Source organism: Anopheles darlingi, chromosome 2 (genome assembly GCF_943734745.1).
Source record: "Anopheles darlingi chromosome 2, idAnoDarlMG_H_01, whole genome shotgun sequence".
In the NCBI taxonomy this organism is placed as follows: domain Eukaryota; kingdom Metazoa; phylum Arthropoda; class Insecta; order Diptera; family Culicidae; genus Anopheles; species Anopheles darlingi.
Window position 1 is genome coordinate 88794402 of NC_064874.1, and position 23022 is coordinate 88817423.

General features: G+C 50.1%; 1 protein-coding gene across 4 annotated transcripts in view; it reads left to right on the forward strand.

Moving 5' to 3' along the window:
• The window catches only part of LOC125951615 (probable G-protein coupled receptor Mth-like 1), a 155948-nt gene extending 134852 nt beyond the window's left edge, over positions 1–21096 (forward strand). For 3 of the 4 annotated variants that reach the window (XM_049680571.1, XM_049680572.1, XM_049680569.1), the window contains exons 6-8: positions 12065–12203; positions 16188–16389; positions 17607–21096. In XM_049680571.1, coding sequence (XP_049536528.1) covers positions 12065–12203; positions 16188–16389; positions 17607–17801 — 536 coding nt within the window. In that variant the 3' untranslated portion in view covers positions 17802–21096. The remainder of the gene's footprint in view (positions 1–12064; positions 12204–16187; positions 16390–17606) is intronic. The other variant, XM_049680573.1, reaches the window with a different exon arrangement.
• The last annotated feature ends 1926 nt before the right edge of the window (positions 21097–23022 follow it).

Genomic DNA, 23022 nt, shown 5'->3' on the forward strand with positions numbered 1-23022 from the left:
GGTGAGGGCTTATCTCCATCATTGCTATAACGATAATGTGACAATAAACCAAAGCCATCGCCCCCCGATGCGTGTGTGTGTGTCTCTCTCAGGTGCCTTTTGCGTTGGTGCTTTGTTATGCTGATTATGCTCTTCCACCGATCGGCTCCTCTATCTCAAAGCGATCATGTCTCGCTCTATCTCTCTTCAAATGCTTCAAATGCTTCAAAGGGGAAATCCAAATTTAGGTCGCAATCCGGAACGCCGGAACAGGGGCTGCGGCGGTGGGTGTGATTCCCGGCGCTCGTTAAATCGTATCACAATCAATCATACCATTGTTTCCGAAAGGCATTTATGAGGGCCCCCTTGGTGGAGTGTTCGATTCGAGAAAGGGGAGAAAGGACTGCTCGTGCGTGCCATGTGTTGTGCCTTCATCGTGAGCGAGATCTTGATTTTTACCAAACATATCAATACATCAGCTACATCAAAAACCGTTTCGCGCGTTAAGTTAAGTGATCGATGAGGTGAAGTTTTGGGCTGGCGGTTTGGCAACATCCCGCCCGATTATCGCACCATATCTCTCCGTTTCGCACTGCCCTCCCCAGGACCTCGATCATCATGCTTGCTTGCTGTTGAATGTAGGTTAAGCCACACAGCCCCGCCTTTTCAGTTGGATTCCATTCCATTCTCAAACATCAAAATCGGAGAAACGATCATTTTTAGGGGGAGGAAGAAGGGAGGAAGGAATGGAAGAGAAGGAGTTGCCAAACCACCGACCGCACCGGGAGTGGCATGTTTTGCCTCATATGACCCCCTAACTCGCGGCCGGGCCAAATGTTTATGCTTGCGGGTGTCTTATGACCCAGCGTGAAGTCGCTCATTTGTTGCTCCTCCATAAATCAGCTGCTCTGCCGATGCCTCGTGGCCGCCGCATTCCCGATTGGCCGGGGGGCTCGTCACGTGCTTTTTTGTGCGATCTCACCGTCCCCCATCGGGACTCCTCGCGTCACCAATTAGCATGTTCCTCGCATCGCGATTCGAATTGGGCGGAACATGATCGCGATCTTCACCTCGTGGATGTGTTAATGTCTTTCTTTTCCGATCAGCCATTTCTCGTTCGATGCCCGTGGATCCGGTACCGCGGCGGTGATGACGTTTCGGTCTAATTTGCATGAGAAAGGCAGAGAGACAGAGAGATGGAGAGAGCGAAAGAGCCGGACAGAGAAATCGACAACATTTTCGGTCTGATTAATAAGCGATTATCACCGGAGGTTTCCTCGTTCTCTGTCCTCATCGTCGTCATCGACTTGCTGATCGTTTGCTGATCGTGAACGCGCGGCTTTCGATTCCTGGCGGCCGGGTGCGAACCGATGATGAAAGCTCGCCAGCAGATCGAACAGATGTCGCTCCACTCCGATTCGTTATTTGTCTTCGACTCGACTCAATCACTTTCTTCTCTCTTTCACTCTCTTTCTCTCTGCTTTTCCCTTGCCACTCCTGCGGCGATCGAGGCATAAATTGTTTGTTTTGGCTAGTCGTCTCCTGCCGCGGCGCGCGTAGTTTATGATCGATCAAACGAAACATGGCGGCGACGGTGGTGATGGTTGCCGCCAAGCGCGCGTGTTGATCCGATTAAAAACCGACAGAAGTCTCTGCTCTGTCCCCGCATTCCCGGTGCGCGTTTTATGTTTTGTTTTTTTTTTTTTTGCAAATGATATTCGTAAGCGACCGTGCGAGGGAAGCTGTCTCGGAAAACATCGGTGTGGAATGTGGTTTTTGATAACCCCGAATGGCATGAAGAACGATCGCCGCCGAATGTGTATTCTACGGTCCAAGTCCGCAACGGGCAAATGTTTAGCAATGTGATTTTTAGCCCGTTTCTTTGAAATTTGGGCCCCTCCAACGCAAAAATATGTTCCCCCAAGACGGCGACGACCACGACGTCGCCACAACAGACCAGCCACAAGATGGAGAATGCGGCGTTTGGAAATCTAATTTTGCTCCTGTTTAATGAGTTTTAGTTTTTCTGCTCGATAAACTAATCCAATCTCGGCTTTGGCATTGTCATCAAGAAAGAAGAGAGGTAGAGAGGATGAAGAGGGAAGAGGGGGCCACTATAAATCATCTGTTGTGCCACTGTGGTTCAAAGCGGCGACACACAAAAAGTATGTCGAATGCCGGCACCAAGTGGAGCATTTTACTTTTTCTTACTTTGGGATGAAAAATGAAATTCGAGAACAAAAACAAGCGTCCCCGCGGAAGACGGAGCGGAAAGTGGCGCAGTGTAGGGTAGTACCAGCATGATTGAAGCCCAACGTCGTCGTCGTCGTCGTCGTCGTCGTTGGTTCGCGGAATGGCGGATCGCGGATCCCCGCCCTTTGCTGAAGGCGGAATTTTTGGTCCGACGGCTTCTCATCATGGCCTCTCGGGCGTGCGTGAGTGAATGATGCGCGCACCAGCGACCGAAAGGAGCGATTAAAAGAAGCGTAATAGCGCCGGTGGGAAATGGGTCATGAAGCCCACGGCCACGGCTCGCCTCGGTTCGCTTGCTCCTCGCTCTCGCGGTTGGGCTCTGGCCGCAGATTGTCGCAGCAGCAGCAGAGCACCAGCACAGGTCACATCCGGCCAGGACAGACAGACAGACAGACAGAAAGAGTGCCGCAATTATGCGCACGTTTTGTGAATGTCAAGTAACATTCACCGTCCACGTGTTCGCGTGTGTTTGTGTGTGTGTATGTGTGCTAGTGCCGGGTGTTTATTCTTTTCGAGATCATTACCGCCGAAAAGAAGGTTTCGGGACTCTTTACAGCGGGCGCTCAGTGAAGCATTCCACGTCTCGAGCCACAATTTGCCACATCCGTCCGACATCTGACGTACCCAGGGCAGTGACGACAGTCGACGCAACACAGTCACCGCGAAGCCGGGTTCCAAATACCGACCTCGTTCCCAAAACAGTATGAGACTCTTGCATTTTGAGGGGGGAACAAGGCAATTCCCGATGCTTCATTCCGTACCGTTCGCCAAATTATCCAACCAATTGAACAAGACACAAGAGAGGGATCGGAATGTGTTCGCTTGAGGGAAATACTAGCTCATTGGACGTCCATTGCATTGCAGTAAATCGTGTGTCTGATCTTTGACTTGAAATGAAATTTGTATTTAGAAGCAACAATTGTAGAATCAAGTGTCTCTCGCAATTTACTTAACATTCCATCTGAAATGGTTTAACAGTCAGCTTGATAAGATATCCCGACAGCACCACCAGCAGCATACCCGATCTCTGATTCACTTCGAAACGATCAGAGACACACGCCACGTCAGATACTATTTTCGAAATCTGACCCATTGATCATCGTGTGTTAGTTTGCATTCCAACATCTCGCCTCATACCTTGACCATCATCGTCGTGACTTGCGGGTCAGCGAAAGTGTTTTGACTTGACTCGATGGAAAAAGCTCGCAAACATCCTCCCAACCCTTCCACCCTTCTGGTGGTCATGTCTTTGGCCCGCATTTTTTTATCTAGTTAATTTATGTTTCCTAGTGGTGGAGGCCGGGCGATGTCTTGTCTGTTGCCACTCACGTGGCTAATGCCTGGCCGGAAGAGGATGTTGCCACAAGATCTCTAACGGAGCTGACCAAACAAACCCCCCCCCTCCCCTCCACTCCTCCTATCTGATCCCGAAAACTGTGGTCAGCTCAACAATGTGCGAAAAGTGAAAATCTCTTCACAAGTCCGCGCTCGAGATGGCGAGAGCTGTAAATTCGCGAAGCAAACCGGCCACCGGCCCGCCGCTGATAGCAAGCACGGGTTATGTTGCGGCCCCTGGGGTGGTCCAGTAGGGGGGAGGGCAAGGGTGCGTTCAAGATCAGCGCACGATCGTGTGCGTTCGACTCTAAGCATTTGACACCAAATCGGGGGCAGTGCGCGCGCGGAGCTGTCAATCAAAAACCCGGTGCCCGGGTGCGCGCGAATGGAAAACAGTCCGACACACCACGACGCCATCGCGGCCGCCGCCAGATAGGGAACCAGATAGCGTGCTGGTGGTAACCGGGACCTGAATGAATATGGCACCGACTCCGAGGGAGGTTTGTCTGGAGGAGCAACAGAGCAGAAGTCGGGTGGGGGGGGACATTTTAGAATTGAAAAAAGATATTACTCGTGAGCGTCGATCGAGGCGCTGAAGCTGAATATAAGTGATGCTGTACATTAAAAATAGAAACGTATTCATGGCCGTGATTCATAAATAATGCTTCAATGTGTACACACACACAGCGGGGGCAAGGATGATAAATCGAAGCCAAAGGGATGGGAGAAAAGAGTGGGATGGTGAGGTTGGCGACCACACCGAGATTGGCGACTCTTGCACTTCGAGCAGGGCTGGGGCAATTGTTTCGCAAACTCATAAATAATCAATGGATGGAAGGCAGGTTTGTTTCTGAAATGTATGCTCCGATCATCGATCGCTTTCATTGATAGCGGATTTAGAATACGATTTTTCTCTGCTCAACACGTTCCATCCGACAATCAATCTCCTTATCAGCGCCCATCATTTATTCATTATCTCGCCAGTTCCAGTGCTGATGACCTTAAGACAATGGCAACACGGGGTGACGACGACGAGGACGACGAAACATCACATCTACTAACGATGTTACCCTTTGGATGAGCATAAACATGTTAAAGCAACTAAACTCATGTGTGTGCTGCTTGTTTCATCTCGTAGAAAGTAGAAAGCAAAGATGTCAGCCCGAGTGGGAGAAGAGCTGAAGTATCTCGTTTCGCCTTGAAAAAGAAGAGGAAAAGGTTAGAAAGAAAGAATGAGAGTAATGTTTACGAATTCGTAATGAAGTTAACCGGGTTTATGTGTCTCGTGACCTCTCTCGCAGCCGGAGTGTCGTTTACTCTAGCTCAAAAGCTGTCAAAGCTGTTCCGTCGTCTTCCTACCATTCCGCGAACTTCCTGGCCAGGCCGCCAGCGCGTTGACCATTCCACACAAAACAGAGCATTGCGAATTGTGGCGACGCGAGGGTGCCGTACCCTTGGCCTCAAGTTAATTGGCTTAAGAGCGTCGCGTCGTTGCGTCGTTCGGTCCCGTTGCTTTTCGCTCATTTTATGACCATTCTTTGTGTGTGCGTGTGTCTCATCTCACCTCGTTTCCTCTTTTTGTTGTCCTGAGCAGCACGAAGAGGAAGAAGAAAAAGAAATAGTAGACGAATTCGAACGATGATCTACCGCTTTGTACCAAGAACCAGGAGTGATGCGTACGGTGCGGTAGGTTCAGGCGCAGGTTGCAGATGAAACCAAAACAAACCTCGAAACTGGCCAGCGAAAAAAAAAACCTTATCCAGCCGTCGCCGCTGCCGGTGTGGCGGTCAAAGCAAGGACCCGCTCCACGAGGTCGGGACCAAAACAGACGGCGGAAAAAAATCGGAAAAACAAAAACCTTTGACGGTGGTGTGGCGGCGGTGGTGCGTCGTCATCGCGGCCCGCCAGTGGCAATGGCAATGCGTCTCGCGGCGGCCGTGGCCAGAACCGAACCACAGTTTGGCCGCGAGTGCGCGGCGCGCTCGCCGAGCTCTAGCTAGCTAGGAGCTTGATTTATGGATGGCCCGCAGTTTGGCCCATAAATTTTCCTTCGTTTAGACATGAGAGCATACACGCCGCTGCCGCTGGCTGCCAACGGGGGGCCGGGGGGCCTTTGGCCGGTCGGAGTCGGAAGGAAAGTTTTCCTCCTCCACTGTTAGTGGCTGGTCGAACGATGATGCTGCTGCTGCTGCTGCTTCCCGGGAAACATAAACCACCCATAACCATCCGGCCAGACGTCTGCCATCGGCAGTGCGCGCTCTCTATGCTATGGGAAGGGGAAGGAGCTCGCTTCATTCTTATCATCCGGCCAGCAAGCAAGGGGCGGAAGGCTGGCGAGTAATTTAGCTACAATATTAGTTTTGGAGCTCCGCAAGCTCATTGGCAAATCAGATAAGGCGGCGCATTTCCCCCATTATGTCATCGTCGGGGACCCTCGATGTAAATTACAGAAACCGAGCACTACTCCGGACCCGGTAAGACGTCTTAAGGCGATACTTCGCTTCGCGCTGAACTGGCGGCACCGCTCCGAGGTTCGATTGGATTGGTGTTTTGCATCGATGCGGAAAATCGACCACCACCACCACCAGCGATCTCTGGAGTGGACGCGCGCGATGTGTCTGCACCTGCCCGGTAACCAGAAAGAGCAAACATTGAGGGCGGCCGCACGCTCTTCTGTCATAAATCATCGCACAACGTCTCGGTGTTTGCTTGTGGCATTGCAACAATGTGCCACAGATCCTGGGTCTGGGACCTATCTGCTGCGTCTTTGGTCTTCTGTGTGCCGCCGGTGTTTTCGGTGTGATCAATTGGTGCCTACGGTGCTCGAATGAGTCGATACACACCGCGCAGAATGCTGCTTGTAGTTTGATTCAATTAAACTCATAATTAATGTCCACCTGTTCCGGTGCTCTAACAGCCAATTGACGCTCCCAAAAACCCACTCTCGAGAGATCCCACTTCCGAAGCATTCCGCATCCGAGGACGACAAATCATGCAACACATGATGGAACATCCCTTAAATGATGTCCTATACCATCGACGATACGTACGGAATGGAAAATATGTTCTGCCAATGGATGATGGTACAATGGGTCGACTGTCGCTACCGGGTGTACCGGACACCGGTAGTCGTGACTGTCTACTTTGCGTCGTTTGCGAAGCCCACAGACCCGCCGCGGCCGTACTTCATCGATGGCGGAATGCAAATAAATAAGTATGACAGTTGTTGGCGTCCGGACACACCACCAAGACCGGACAAGAGAGTGTACACACTCCATTGCGCCGTTTTGTGCAGCAATGTGCAGGAAGAAAATAAATAACCCCCCCCGCCGGTGTCGTCTGGTCGATGGCCGATGACAACATTAGGCGGACGAGGCGGTTCATCCCCTCGACGATGGTGCACAGTGTCCACAGCGTGGGGGGGTTCGGCTGAAGATCAAACGCACAACGCGCAACGATGGTCGCCGCTCTGTCTGGCTGTCCTCTCTCTGTCTCTCTCTCTCCGTGTTTATCTGCGCCATTTTTCCATTAATAATTGTTTCGATTTCAATGGTTTGAATGGACTCCTGCGGGCTGCAAGTGCATAATTCACTCATTAACTGTTTCTTCGCTTCGCCGCGGTGTGGCGCTCGCGCTGTGTGTCACTTTAGCAACCGAAACAATTGTCTCATAAATTTCTCTTTCCTCGCTTCGAAATGTCACCTTTCTTTCTGGTCAGTCCCCCCGCGTGCAAGACCGCATTCTCACAAGATACCGACGATCGGCAGCTGAGGAGAAATGATCTCGAGATCAAAAGTGAAAGGTCTCGGACGCGGACGAACTCAAAACACATGCTACCCAACACCTTGGCGTTCCGGCTAGGGTGACAACCAGAGACTGGACACAGCTGTTGCTGTTGTTGTTGCTGATCGAGCCAGTTTCCCCGAAGTCGGTAGTAAAAGTAAAACCAACTACCGTCCGAGAAGGCGATTGTGTGTTTTGGGGCCAGGTGCAGGCTTCACCACTAAGTGCTTAGAAAGTGTCCGGATGCCCTACGCCCTGGACGGCACACTCTCTCTCTCCTGAGGGGGGGACGAAAAAAAATGAAATTTTTAAAGAAAATTGTCATCCCACCTTCGTCGTCATGGTGTCATGCGCCTACTAGCCGTAGCCCTCTCTGGAACACGCATCATTAGTGTGCTTTTAGCGCAACGTACAACCACCTTACAACCCTTACCACGGAGCAGATATCTTCGCTGGAATGTACGTAGCAGCAGCAATTGCGTACCGTTTACGCGCGAAACGACGCAGACCATTACGCTGCACATTTCGCTGCTTGGCGTCGTAATAAGTTTGGTGATTACTTTTTAAGGTAGGCCCGCGTCTGAGGCCCGCGTCTGAGGCCCGCGCCGAGCAGAGAAATTGGGTCGCGCTTCCGAAACATGGGCGGACGGTGTTGCGGTTGCGGCTGCGCTTAGACCCACGATTCGGATTCGTTCTGGACCCTTTCGCTCATCATTAAAACTTGTCGATTTGTGACGCCGTTTCGGGCGCTGCGCAACAACGCGCGCGCGTCAGCTGTCTGCGGACCATTCCGAAGGAGAGTTTACGATAATTACGATCAGAGCGATCGCGCGCAACGATCATCCTCATTCCTTTTGGGGAATGGGGATGCGCCTAAGGCCCTTGGCGTCACCTTCATTACGTCCGCCGTCAAGGTCGTCCAGCGATACGCGGACAGCGGACTCATTAGAGTCTGCGATTTGGCCGCGATCTGGAAAACCGGGAACCGGCTTGCGTTCCCTGCTTCGGGGACACGCCCGTCCCCCGTTCGCTCGTCTAATCCGCTGGAAGAAGGAAGGAGAAACTTTAATTAAATTATCATTCTCGTCCGGTCCGTCCGGTGCAGGCTACCGGTGGTGGCCATCTCCTCGTCGTCGTCGTGAGTTGTGTGGCTAAATGCTCTTCCACAACAGAGGCCGTGAGAACACGCCGCGGTGTTATAATCCGCGTTTGGGATCTGCATAATAAATGTATCTTAACGAGAGGAGGGGGCGCCCAGTCGTCCGGTGTGTGTGTGTGTGTGTTTGGTCCAGTGTTTTGCCCTGCTCCTCCTCCGGAAGTGACCAACTGCTCCACATTTTCACGTCGATCCAGAGAGCGAGAGAGGTCCACATCAATCACTCGGCGACGGTGACCTGGTCTGTCGTCGATCCTGGTCGAGCTTTCATTCCTTCACGCTTTCGATCGTCCACCAAGGAACAGGAAACAAAGCGCTCACGAGACCAGCGACTGGAGTGCTACTGGAGTTTGGCTACCAATTTCACGCATTAATTTCCCTTTCATTTCGGTGTGCCTTTGATGCCGTGTGCCACGCTTTTCGGGTTTGACGTTTTTATGGTTCCGCAGGCTGTGAGTCTGTTAACTTCCTGATTTTCTGGGGCGTTGGGGTGCGCTGTTTACCCTCGTGAATTGGTGAAACAAACTAGCGAGGTGCAAAAGTGTCGAAAATTCGTCTCGATAGCCGAATCGATCACTGAAATGCGTCGCGCAACGAAGGAAACGGATTAACTCCGGTGCTTTTCAGGTGCTAAACCCCGCAACCATCTCGTGAATACCGGTGGCACCGCGGTGTAAAGACTGGTCAGCATACGCAGACACAGACACGGACGAGCGCGTTGTTGGTCAGATGAAATTAGAAAGATGGACACGAACATGCGAGCGATCGTGCGAGTGCCGATTGACAGCTGCTGATCTATCCCGATGATCGATGAGAGGAAGACCAACGGGCGCAGACATTGTTCCCGGCGTGGCTGGCTAGCTGACTGGCTGGCTCGCCTGTAGCATCATGCTGATCATGATCATGATGGTCAGTATCGAATTAATCATCACCAGCACCACCACGCGCGCGCGATCCCGTACCAATCAATCTCGCTGCGTGTGTCCCTCGCGAGACCCCTCCGCGCATTCGTCCTCAATACCAAACCGATCCCTCGTCGTCTCCCGTGGGATTCCTGGCGGGAATGGCGAAAGCGGGACCCTCAAAAGTTGCAGAGAAGACCGGGAGAGACCTATTCCGTTTTACGGCCAAAGGCGTGAAACCGATTTAGAGTTTAGCACAGACCTCGGGCCCCGCACCTTCTATTGCTTTTCTATGCTCACTCTGGCATGGCGGTTTGCGAACTTATTGCGCACACTTTCTCTGCTGCTGGCAATCGTGGCGTGGATGGGCAATCGATTATTCTTCGATTACAAACCGACGACGACGACGACGACGAAGGGCAATGGTATCCTTGGACACCCCAGGACGCTGCACGCACGTGAACGTGTGAGTGACACCATAATGGTGGGGTGCACCGTTTGATAAACTAATAGACAACCAGGCCAATTTGATGTATGTAGGCAAGGCGCACTATCTGGCTGGTTATCGTGTTACTTGCTGGTGGCAAGTGAGATAGCGAGGCGAGAAGCGCGTTATGCGGCCACAAACAAGCCCTGCTGCCTGCCACACAAAGTTACAATGTTGCGCGATAGAGAAAGAGAGAGAGAGAGCATTTGCAAAACAAATTCTTCGGCGCCATTTCGGTTGCTGTGGTGCTGATCGATCGTTGCAGCATATTGGGAAAGTTGTTTGGCATCGAGCGCGCACACCTGTCTGTGTCCTCGTGTGCCGTTACAATGTGCTACGTCGTCGCGATTGCATTGCAAGCAATCGTCATTGCGATGCTTTTGCTGGTGCTTCTCATTCAACTCAGAGCACTCCATGGGCGGGCGAGATATGCTACGGTACTAGGGGCGAACATGATGCCCTTACATTCTTTCCACTAACCCTCCACTCCTACGGGTCTAGTGTCTGGTGCCGTGACAACGCCGTGGAACCATCGTGCGTCAGTGATGGAGAACGAAGAATTTCGATTTCTACGATGAACCAACGAGGGCCGGAATTTGGAGAAAAGCGACAAACTATTCAAGCGGAAAATGAGACTAAAGTGGCCAACCGTTCCGTTCACGTCCTTTGGATGTGCCAGGTGCCTCTCACGCTCTCAGAGTGTGCACGAAATCGGACTCCGGAATTGCCGGTAATTTGAAATTCCTCATCGTTTGCTGATAAAATGTAAACATTTGCCTCTCATCCTGCACTCGTTCTGATGTTGGGTTCTTGTCGTTGTTGGCCGTTGTCGCAAAACAGAACGCCACGGCCAGCAGTAGAAGTAATGTTTCCGCCGTTCGTACGTAACGGTTGTATCGTTGTTTTCATCAATTAACAGTTGCAAATGGAAGGGATTTCCACCGAATCGTCGGGAATCCACACGATAGTAAGCTACCGGAAATGTGGGACGAAAGCGTACATCTGTGCAGAAGGAGACAGAGTGTCATTTACAGTTTCATTCTCTTCACCGTCAGTAGAAGGATTACACTTTGTTACACTGGAGTAGAGCGCGCCTGGGTGGCTCGTCTCGTCTTGTCGCGATGGCTACTCTATCGGAATGGAAAATCTAATCCATTTCAGCTTCCGCTTCTGCCATCCGCTGCCGTCAGCAGAGCAGTGGAAGTGAGCAGCAAATATGTTGCCGGAAATTTATGGCTTTCGCAAACAAAGTGTCACCGAAGACTTGTGTGTGTGTGTCTCGATGGCACTGGCATACACTGTCGCCGATAAGATGGAGAAGCGAAACATCTTGATTGCTCTATTTGATGAACTCTCTTCTTCTTTCTCTCCATTTTGTGCTATTCTGGATCGCTTTCTGGTTGATGAAAATCATTAAATTGGATCCAGAAGAACGTGAAATGTCCTTTTAATGATCCCCACCACGTTAGAGAAGCGTCGCTTCGCAAAAAAGCAACCAAAAAACGGATATTAAAAAGAGATCACTTTTAGAGCGTCCCCTCTTTTCTAGACCGAAACCACAAAAAGTTGTGCTGCTGCTGCTGCTGCCGCTCAGGGCGCTTCCATTTAAGATGGACATTAATTTTAATTTCATTACCACCACCTCGGTCCGCGTCTCGGTCTCGGCGAAGGTGAGACAAACGATCAATGCGCGCAATCTTCTTCAAATATGCTCCCCCCCTTTATAAAAAAGGTGCTGCCTTCTATACTTCATCTTGGCCTTTTTTTGTTTCGAAATTATTGCGCTGCGAGCATGGCCAAAAAGGTGCGCATCCGCCCGTAAACACCACGGACTACGCGATCCCCACTGGAGGGCATGTTGATGTTGACCGCATTGATGACAGAGCAGCAGCAGCAGAAGCAACAGCGAGTAATGCGAGTTGCCTGCGGCGGATCCGGATTACATCAGATTCATCTCGGGTGCGGTCTCTCGGCTCGGCTTCGGTCGGGACCGTGCATAATATTTATACAGCTGCCCGTTCCGCGGGCATGATGATCATCAAAACCCACGAGATCGACAAAGACGACGACGGCAGACGAATGATGATGATCATGACGGCTCCATTTTATGCTCATCACATCACAACACACTCACTCATTCTATCTCTCTTTCTCTTTCTCTCTGTGCAGGTGACATGGAAATGCTGACCTACTTCTTCGGACCGATCGGCCTCCTGCTCGGCATCAATCTGCTGCTGTTTGCTTCGACGGCCCGCCAGCTGACCTGTGGCCTATGGAAGCGCGACGACGTCAAATCGACCACGGAACGGTAAGATTGATTTCCCTCTCTCCGCTGGCCTGGCTGACCGGCTGCCGCTGTCACTAAAATCCACCTTAATCCAGCATAATTTATATGCCTTGATCCCCTTCCCCCCAACACAAACTGTATTTGTGCTAATTGTATTAGAAGATTTGTAGCTCTTTCCCCTTTCTTCCTCTTATCATGTACGCTTTCTATGTTGTGAGACTAATGCAAAGAAACGAAACTAACACACCAGCGCGCATCCTTTATACTAGAACTCGCTTGTACCTGATGCTAGCTGCTTCATCCAGTGAGCTGCTTCATCGTGTTTAATCGCTTAGAATCGCTTCTGTTCCCCGTTCTTAAAAGCTTTCGATCGAACATAACAACCGAAAACAACCTCATAAACTGTGCGAAAACTGTATGTGGCTACTAATTCTCGCTCCTTTTGATAAATGGCTCAATGTGGAACGCAGAGAAAACGTTCCAATAAAAAGTGGCTCTAATATGTCATCGGTAGTGCTTTTGGTCATGGCTTACCTGGTTCGCTTCCTGTGCATGACCTGTAGGTCAGCTCACCCCATACATGCCATCATCATTTGTCGTTCCCCGTTGTTCAAACATTAGATTCCATTATAGATTTCAGTGGCAGTAGGCGAACGACCCGGGGAACGGACCAAACCCTGCGCGAACGCGGTGCGGTTGAAAATCACTTTAGCAAACTTCAGTCGCAACTGTCTCGGTCGGATGGTGGTAGCCGGAAACTAAAACCTCCGGAAAATGTGTTCCTGCATGCAGACCCGCTAGGTTCCCTTCCTTTCTGCTGTCTGGGAATTGAGAAAAACCGTTCATATCAGCAGAAAAGTATCGACAGAAGTGAGAGCAGCGCTTGGTTATGTGCTGAAGGAGAGGTGGATGTGTGAAGGTGGATAAGGAAAGGATAATGGCTGGTGGCCATCTATTTGGTATTGGCGAATTGGAATCTTTTGGAGGTGGCGAGAAGGAGGTGGCCATTCCCCAGGAAGCTGAAATGGGTCAGCACATTTCAAGTTTTGCCTGTCGAAAGCAATTTTCGATTTAGAACGAAATTCGAAACCCCACAACCGGGCCACCAGGGCCATCTAGTGCTGTTGCCGGTGCTGCTGCTGGTGGTTGGTACGAAGAATCGTACGAGAATAAGGGGGCCGGCTTTCCGGTTCAGTGCGCCGTCGTTGCACGTGCAACCTCATTTCCGGCTCTGACAAGTAGCAGTCGATTGTCGGATCGTTCGGATTGCAACCGGAGGAAGTTCCAAAGTTGGGTTGTTTCTCGCCAAAGCCAAAGTCAGTCACTATATGCCTTCCGGCGGTTGTCGCTCGGTTTAAAGCTAGCCAGGCGGGAGGAAAATAATTAAAAGCTCCACTTTCGAAATGATTTTATGGAACAATCAAATGGAAGCGAAGAACCGGCCCGGTGTCCGACGTAACGCAGCCGAGACCGAGGAATTCATCCAGTCCAGAGCCCACCGATTGTCCTTTTGGGTGTGCGCCATTTTTTCGCTCTGCTGATGCCGTATCATAAATCTCGAAATGGAATTGCTTAATTAGCCCACCATTACCCACCGAGAAGGGGCGATGTTTTACTGTCACTGGGAAAATTAATTGTTATTTAATCAAGTGCAGCACTCGGCAGCACGCGAAGCGGAAGGTTTTCCGGTAAACCGGCACTCCGTCGACGTTCGTTCCGTGCCTGGTTTGGTGTCGAACGTGTGGAGGAATACGATTTCCTCCTTCCAAAACGCAAAACGATCTCAATTGCGAGACGGAGAACAGAGAACAGAGGGAAAATGGTTGCTTCCTTCCGGTTTCCGGATACAACACATGCCGGCGCTCATCGTCGTCGTCGTTTGCTTTCATCGTTTGGCGTCATCTCGGAACAGCTTCCTTTCTCCCTCTCTCTCTTTCTCTCCTTGGCACTTTAGTTCTGTTTTCCAATTAATTTTAAGAAGCCCCTTGACTGTGATCCCCTCTCTCCCAATCGCCGTTGCCTCGTCCTTTTTGAAGACTCCAATTGAATTGTTTTGGAACGAGATGCCCGCCGGCAGCCAGAAAACTAAATATTCGTTGGCTGTGCTCTCAGTTTTGTTTCGTCGTCGTCATCGTCGTTGTCGTTGTCGACGATGGTGGCCACTTGGAAAAACTTGGAACAAGTCCATCCACTAGTACCGCAGACCTCTCCCTCTCTCGACGATTCATGATGCGGTTCCGTCGTTTTCCTGGCGCCACCAATCGACGCAATGGCCACACCAGCACCACTACGGATCATGTGAGTTCGCCCGCTTACCCCTTCCCAACCCATTAACAAATCGAGTGAAAATGAATTGGAAAATACCTCAAATTCCTGGCGAATGGCGAAGTGAATCCCCCGAATGCTTGGATGACGTTCGATGACGTTCGGTGCCGTGTTGCGGTGTTTGCCAATTTTAAAATAGATCACCGGCAACACAGGGAATTTGATCTGTTTTCCATCAGCTACGAATCGAAGGGACGATTAGTGAAACGTCACGTTGGAAATTGCCGGTCGGAAGCCGGTAGCCGGTGGATGATGATGTCGATGCCGCTCTCTATAAACGATGTCTCGATGGAAATTCGAAAATTCGAGGACCCCTGAGGCGAACTTCAAGGCGGCCTTTTTGAAACGATAAATTACCGGACCAAACGGCAAGCAACCAAACGCGGAGTCCAACTGTTCTCGACGAGACGTGATGGCGAGTAATGTTTCAATTTAATGTTTCGACTTCGTAGCCATCGTAGCAACCTATTGGCAATGCTCGTTGAACTTTCCGCCTTTCATTGTGGGGAGGGCGGCCACAACCACAACTCTCTGCTCCAGATCAACTGAGGCCGACGCCGACGATGACAACCGATGGAGAAAGTCAAGTGTCGGAAGTCAGTGAGTGACGACAAGCCGCAGTAGAAGAGTCCCGCCCTTTATCGATTTACCGTAGCCATGGTGACAAGCAACGCCAACCGATAACCGATTCGTCTTCCATCAAGCAAGCGCCCGGACTGCGCCCGGTCGGTCGAATGCTCGATTTTTGCGCGATCACCGCTTCATGGGTGGCCCCGCTGGTCCCGGAGTCGTTAGCTGAAACGAAACGGATCGAATCGGATCGGATCAGTAGCCCGGACGGGACCACCCGAACGCGCAAATCTCGCAAATCTGTCTCTCAATCGTTGCCTCCCCAGCGTAGAATTTATTCCTATTCCTGGGTCTTTTTGTCAGTGTCGGCGCGTTGGCCAGGTTATAGTTGGCGGAGCTTTTATCTATTGCACGCTCACCGACCGACGCTCACTCGCTGGTCCTGCTGCTCCAGATTCCCGGCCAAGTGAAAGGAGGAAAAAGGCTTTCCTTTTGCGGACGAAAGGACGAGGACGTTGGAGGTGCTTTATCCAAAGCCGTTCGCTCGGTAATGTCGGTTACCGGAGCAGCACCAGCAGGCAGGGTAGGTGGAACCGAGTGATAAATCTAATAGGTGGAAATGGTAATAAAATAAAACACAAACGAGAAATGAATGTGTCCACCGTCTAGCACGTCGTGTCGTGGGGTTTGAACCTCGAGAACGTTGTAACCCGGAGGGAATGGTCTGTTGTACTACCGCCGCCTAGGAGTGGTTGGTATAAGGTGTTGGGTGGGTGGATGGGTGGTTGGTAGTGGGAAACGAGGAAAGGACGGGACGCATGGTTCGCTAGTTAGAAATATGTTTTTCTTTTCATACCAAGCGGGTCGTAGCCGGAATCGCGGGCATATGTTGTTGGTTCGCGGTCTGTAGTTCGTAGACTGGTTAGTAGTAGCCTCTCCCTCCCCAAAACCCCATATGTGTCTGTATGTGTGTGTGTGTGTCTCTGTGCGTTATGTTTCGTTTCTGGCATGATTTAATGATCCAATGACCCCCGCCTGCCCCTCTCTCTCTTCTCTCTTCTCTCTCTCTCTTCCCTCGCTCCTGCCCCGCCCCCCCTGCGTTATGCTCAGTCGCGGTTTGGTTTCTTCTCCCTCTTACAGTGCCGCACTTGGGCGCGTCTGCCTCAAGCTGGTCGTCGTGATGGGCGTCACCTGGGTGGCGGATGTCGTCTCCTGGGCCGTCGGTGGACCGAAGTACATCTGGATCGTGACCGACCTGATCAACGCGCTGCAGGGTGTCTTCATCTTCATCGTCGTCGGATGTCAACCACAGGTAAGCCTCCACCTCCAGGACCTCCCCCCTGGACTCCTTGATGTACTTGAAAGTCGGACAGTAATCCCGATCGACGGTGGAAAGGTGAAAAGGAACCGCAATCGGTGGCCCCCTCCGGATTGACGTTTTCTGTCTTTGCTCTGTCCTGTCCTGTCCTGTCCCCCCTGCTGAAGTCCCCGGAGTATTCCACCTTCCAGAGGCTGGTGCCGGCGAGAAGAAGGAGCGCACTGAAGCTGCACCTTCTGAAGCTGTACGTAGGTGGTTTGGCCCCCTTGAGTGCAGAATGACGTGAGGTTTGACCTTCCCAGGCGTACCCTACCCCTACGCTAATAATCCGCAACTAATGATGGCACCGTTGTTTTTTTACTTAATCAACTTCCGATCGCTAATCACCAAGTGGTAAAGAGAGAGAGAGAGAGAGAAAGAAAAGGATTCATATTTTCATCCCCCAAACCTGGAGTCCATTTTGACGCTAATCTTCTGAAGTAAATCCTCCTCCGAAGCTCGTAACCTTCACACTGGCCGCCTCTAACAAGAGCTAAAACCGCAACGCAGGAAGCGGGAATTACTTCGCCACGCGTTGCCTAAAACCACAAAATCTCATTTCCATCCGGGCTCCATGTCATGCTGAGACCAGATGGTGTGGCTACCCCGCTCCGAGGTGAAACGAAATTAACCTTTTCCGAGTTTCCCGAGAATCATTCGGGAATAGGTCACACACACACACACACCTGTGTGGTAGTGCGGTGGTCTATGCCTCATTTGCACCTTCTCCCTCTCTACGCCTGATAAGCACCAGAGGAGAAAAAGAAAGGAGCGTTGGAATGTGCGGAAGCAGTTTGATGGAATGCAAAAACAAACCGCGGGCCAGCAACAGCGCGAGGTCATGAATCACGGAACAGCAAAATGCACTCATTGCTCACCTGGCCCCGGGTTGCGGTGTGGCGAGGTCCTCCGGTGTTCCGGCAAGTCGGCATGTCGGAAGGAAATGGCCAGAACGAGGACCATTCATATTCATTATCCCAAAATTTTCACATTCCCTCTCCCCGCCACAAAACCGTACACGTCGTCATCAGGAAACGGAAGCAGGACACGGGAACGGGAGCCACTAATGAGTGCCACTTGGAGCAAGAGTGTGGCACACAGCGGCCAGTGATGGAAATCAAAATTTATAACCTCATTTTCCTGTTCTCTCTCCCCTCTCCGTGCGATTACAGGTCTGGGCCGCCATGAAGCGTCTGTGGAACTCGAAAACGGGACGATCCTTCACGAACACAACTCACGGTCCGCAGCATTCGAGCTCCTCGCACGGGCTGCCCTCGATGGGTGAATCGATCACGAACAACACCTGCACCAACAACACGACAACCACGGCCTCCAACAATAAGGTACCGATGGAGACGGTCTGCTGAACGGCCTCGAACTGCACTGAAGAAGCAACTGGAAACAGGATCGATCCAAGGGGAAGGACTTTAAGAGGACGCTGCCAAACGGTCTCCAATTGACGAATGCGACGATGACCGTACACACTTCACCTACATTGATCCGTGATCGATCGATCGATCGTAGTGGTGTGGTTCACGGTTCTGAGGTAAACGGTTTTAACCGGTTTTTGGCTTAGCATACTTTTCATCAACCCGGCAGCCCTGGATCGCGTTCTTCCAGAGAATGATTCTCTGATTCATCCAAAGGATACACAGCAGTAGCAGGAACACGGCAACAGCCAGCAGCAGTAGTAGCAGTAGCATACACATAAGCCACACTCGATGGCCAGACAATGACAAAGAATGTTAATGGAGGGAGCGCGCACTGATCGAAGATCGTTGTCATGCCAACAGCGCTCCTTTTCCTCCCATTTTGCCCCGCGGGGAGGTTGGGGATTAGGGGAAACCTCTTCTGCTTCCTCTTCCGAAAGTATTGATCGCAGTAGAAGTAGAAGCACTAGCAGCTCTGTAGCATAAACACTTCTTCTTCCTTCACGCAGAAAAAAAAACGGTATACTAACGGATAATAAATAATATTTAAACGCGTTTCATTAATTCATCCAGTTCCACACCCATATTACGCACCACGCAGTTCCATCGAAGTTTGCACTCTCTCTCTCCCGATAGGTAGTTAGTCTCGTTCGTCTTTCGAGCATCAGTATGATAAAGGGAATTCTAATAATATTAACGCAATAATACCGACATAACTCCAGGCAGCGCACACCATCACAGGTTCATCGAGCATTACATTACTCTACGCCTATCTCTCTCTCTCTGCCAAGTTGTTCTTTAGAGCAGCGCATGGAATGTATATTTCTTTTTTGCCAAAAAAAGGCGTCCAGCAAGGTCTAGCCATCATCCTCTCTCCCTCATCTTCCTCGAGTGTATAGATTCGTTTCTGTTTTGTTTCCTCATCTGCAGCCCATCTTTATTGATAAGACCTTTCGTTGAGAATTCCCCATTGCGTTCTAGTGTACATTTCTTACCGTCAGCGAGCCTGACGTCAACGCCTGACGATGGTATTTTGGTTTTTAGTTGTTTCGTTCCGTTAGCTAACAGCTAACACTGCCTTTACGCTTGCTGCAGCATCCAATTGATGATGATGGTAGTAGGTAGGTGCGTGTGTGTGCAAGGCTGTCTAGGCGATTAATTAGAGCTTTACTTAAGATTAGGAGCTTTGGGCCGCACTATGGCTATTGTCCACGGTTCAGTTGTATCATTTTATGCTGTTCATAATTTAATCTTTTGTAACTTTTACTTAACCACCAAACTGATTCGTCGTGTCGTATCTTGTGTAAATAGTGAGCAAGTGTAGAGCCGCGATCCCCGACCGGGCGATTAGCTAGTGCACTAGCAGTTGATTAGCGTTGGTCGCATTTCGTCAATCTTCTCCTCTCCACCCAATCACCCAATCATCCACTCATCATGGCATCGACCCAAATCTGCGTACAAGTTGACTGATTACACACGAGCGGGAAGTGAAGTAGTTATCGAATCCGATTCAATTTACTCTACCCGGAAACGATAGAATGGAGCACATTTACATACAGCATTAGCAAAGAGAAGGCGATAAAGCAATTCGGAAAGCACACAATTTGATAAAGTATTGTTTTTTGCGCGACGAAACGTGTCATCGTAATCGTAATTGTTAACATTATACTAACAACGATGCGATCAAGGAGCACGCAATGTAATCTAGCAGCAATTCGGAAATCAATCGGGATGAAGTTTGCTTTTTTAGAAGAATTTACAAAATTTTGCAAAACGCATCGGATCGATTAAATTTACAACTCAAACTCGAATAATCGGATAATCTCGGAATCGTAATCCACCAGGTGCACCAGCAGTTCCATCGACAGGAGCTGTGGTACCAATAGTTAACAAAATACATAAAAGGCCCACCGGAAATGAGAAGAAACGCATCAGATAAACACACACATACATAAACAGGTACACTCCACATATTGAATTCGCACAATTAAATCCTTCGATTCGAATCGTGATTAGCAATACTTAACGCGTTAAAGCTGGCAGATCGTCTCCATCCTTTCCCCCTGGAGGGAAGCAATAGCAGTGCGCATTACACTAGAAGCTAAAAACCAATTAACTCGAGTAAATGTAAAAGAAGTAGTTAATCAATCGGAAGGAGGAGCAAGGAGAGCTGGATGCAAACTCCACTCGCTCAGGCGATAAATCGTAAACGAGCAGCGACAAGTTGCAATCCCGTTGCACCTTGATGCATCATTTGCATCTCCCGCTGGAGTCCGGCCTCTCGAAACCCCTACCCAGAACAGTATTTTCAACCTTTCTTTCGTGTAAGTTTTTCCTCGGTTTTCCCAAGGGATCGAACAGGGGAAATTATCTTTATTTCCCAATCGACTAACGACGACGAAGAGGGCGACAGCATAAAAACAGTGAAAATCCAACTGTTCGACATTTATCTTTTCTCGCGCGACGTGCTGCTTCCCATGACCTGCCCCAAGAAGGGGTTTTTTTTTGTTTTGGAAAGGGTGCCCTTCTCCGGGCCATCCGGGACCGCCGAAGCGCGTTTCTGGTAAATGTTCGTTTAACCATTTAACGAAACAGTAAATCAAACGCGCCACACAGAAGCAGCGTCGTTATGGAGGATGTTTGTGCTGCTCCAAACTCGGGATTCCCGCGTTCCGCTATGTAAACATGTTAATGTTGTCTACTCCATTTCCCTTACTTTTTTCTGTTATTGTAGTTCACCGACCGAACAGTGTAATTGTGATTCTAAGTCAAACCAAATCATATTGCTGCCCTTCGTTCGTTATATCCTTCCCCTTACACACTCTTAGATGGAATTGGAAAAGAACCCGGAGAAATGAAGTGAAAGATGATCGAAGAACATTATCAAAGAACGTAATAGTTAAGCCAAATTAAGAATTCGAATTGAAAGTAGAAAACGACCGCTGCATTAGACTGCCGTTTGTCGCGCGGCGAAAAGCGCATTTCTGATCCTTATACACAGCATAATAAGCATGTAGCAGTAAGGAGGGATTTGTGCCGAAAGTAGCTAGAGAGCTTAGTGCCGAGCAGAACTGGCAGATGCAGCTGCATGCATCATGCTGCATGCAAACCGAAATGCAATAAAGTATACACAAACACTCTTTCTTCTATCAATTATTATCAGCGCGAAAACATTGTAACCGCGAAGAGGGATAGAAGAGAAGGAAGAAAATGAAATATAACAAAACAGAGGGCGTGAAATCGAACAATGGCGGCCATTCGTCGCGTGTTGGCTACTATTTGGTTGCTACATCCGAACATGAGCGTATCGCTAAAAGGACTGCTATGAACAAAGAGTAAGGTAAGCCACTACGAGGATTCAAAAGTTTTCTGGAAAGTCCACTTAATTTGTTGAAAGTTTTTGTAAGTAATATCTTTCTTTTAGGACATGAGTGGAACAATTTATCTAGTTTGTTTCTTAGTTCTTTACTTCTTCATACACTTAGTTAGAATTCTTTTCTTCAATTATCCATATATTTCTATTTTCTTTGTATTATCTAAACTGTTCAGTCTTACTTCAGTATTATTCATTGCAAAACTTTTACATTTTTTTTAAATATCGTATCATAAGTTCTAAACTTCCCGCGCACAAAAACTCCTTCTGACTACAATGAGAAGGTTTGGCATTGCCTTCCAGGCGTAACTTGTTCGTAGAATCGTTCAGCACCGTAGAAGACGGCTGCATATGCTCGCTCCACCACAGACACACACGAGTAATGAAGGTAACAAACTCTCCAGCGCCAGCACGAGACACACCATCAGCTTGGCACAAGTGGTTTGTCACACTCCAGCAGCAAACTCCTCCACCAACCGGCGGAGGTGTGGCGCCACAGTTGACCGCAGCACCAGCAGCAGCAGCATATGTGGCCAAGATTGTGCAAAAAAGGCAACAGAAAATCACCCTCTCCCATGTTTGTGTGTGTGTGCGTGTTTGTGTGGCGTAGTGGCCAAGACGCCTTGGCGGATAATTATGCATCCGCCCGAGCTGGAGTCGCCGGAGTCGAAGCAGCAACAACGCACACGATAGGATTGCGCGAGTGTCGCGCCGCGTGCTGACATAAGTCTATGGAGCGCGTCGTCGTCGTCGACGCGCGTGGACACCCCCTCACCACCGTGGTCACCACCTCCACCACCACTATGTCGCGCGGCGGTGGCAGCGTACAATTAGCATAATAACCATCGGGAATTACCCGCCATCGAATGGCGTGCGTGTGTGCTGCCAGGGGGCATTACGGGCTTTACGGATGTAATAATCAACCTCTGAACCACCTCCCACTCTCTCTCTTACTCTCTCTCTTTCGGTCTGGCCACACCACGCATGGTACCAGACACTAGCAGCGGTAGATTGATTGCAATGACGCGCTGTTCCTTTGCTTCCTCTTTTCCTTTTCGCGTTTGCGGGTGTTGGCCATTATTCGCTTCGCGCTCAGCGTTCAGCCAGACGCTGGCCAGCGAGTCCACAACAACAAGGCAACATTATGTCACTTTGGTTTGGATGAGATGGTGCAATGTACTCGCACTGGCGGCACTGACTCACTGGCACACACAGAGACCAGTACCGACGGGATCTCGGGATCCACTTGCTGCAACTCTTATCAGCAGCAGCAGCAGCTTGCGAGTAGATGACCCACTTACGATGAGCGCCACACGCGAGAGAATCAATCACACACCGAGACGGTGGTGGTCGTCGATCGCCAGTCGTGACGTCATCGATCATAATGCTACCCAATATTGGTTCAACCCTAGCGGCGCCCCCGTTTTAGGGGTATGCTACTGCCACGAGCAATGACCGATAAGAGAGCTCCCTCCACCCAGGTGTTGTTGGGTCTTCACCGTGTCCCGGTCGCAGTCGAAAAAAAAGGGTGGAAAATTCGTTGGAACATTCTAGACTCCATACCCGGGCCGAGTCTGGCCACCACTATACTTTGCTAAAGTATGCAAATTTACACCTGGCACACATTAGCATTTCCTGGTGCGCAGAACTTCCGCGGAACATTCCCCTATTTTTGATCGAAAGCCGGAAGCGAGAAGTCGCCACTCCAGAGAACGAATTTTGAGCATCAGCCTCTGGAAGATGGAACCGTTTTCCATTTTATTTTCCAGAGATGTCTCTTCACAT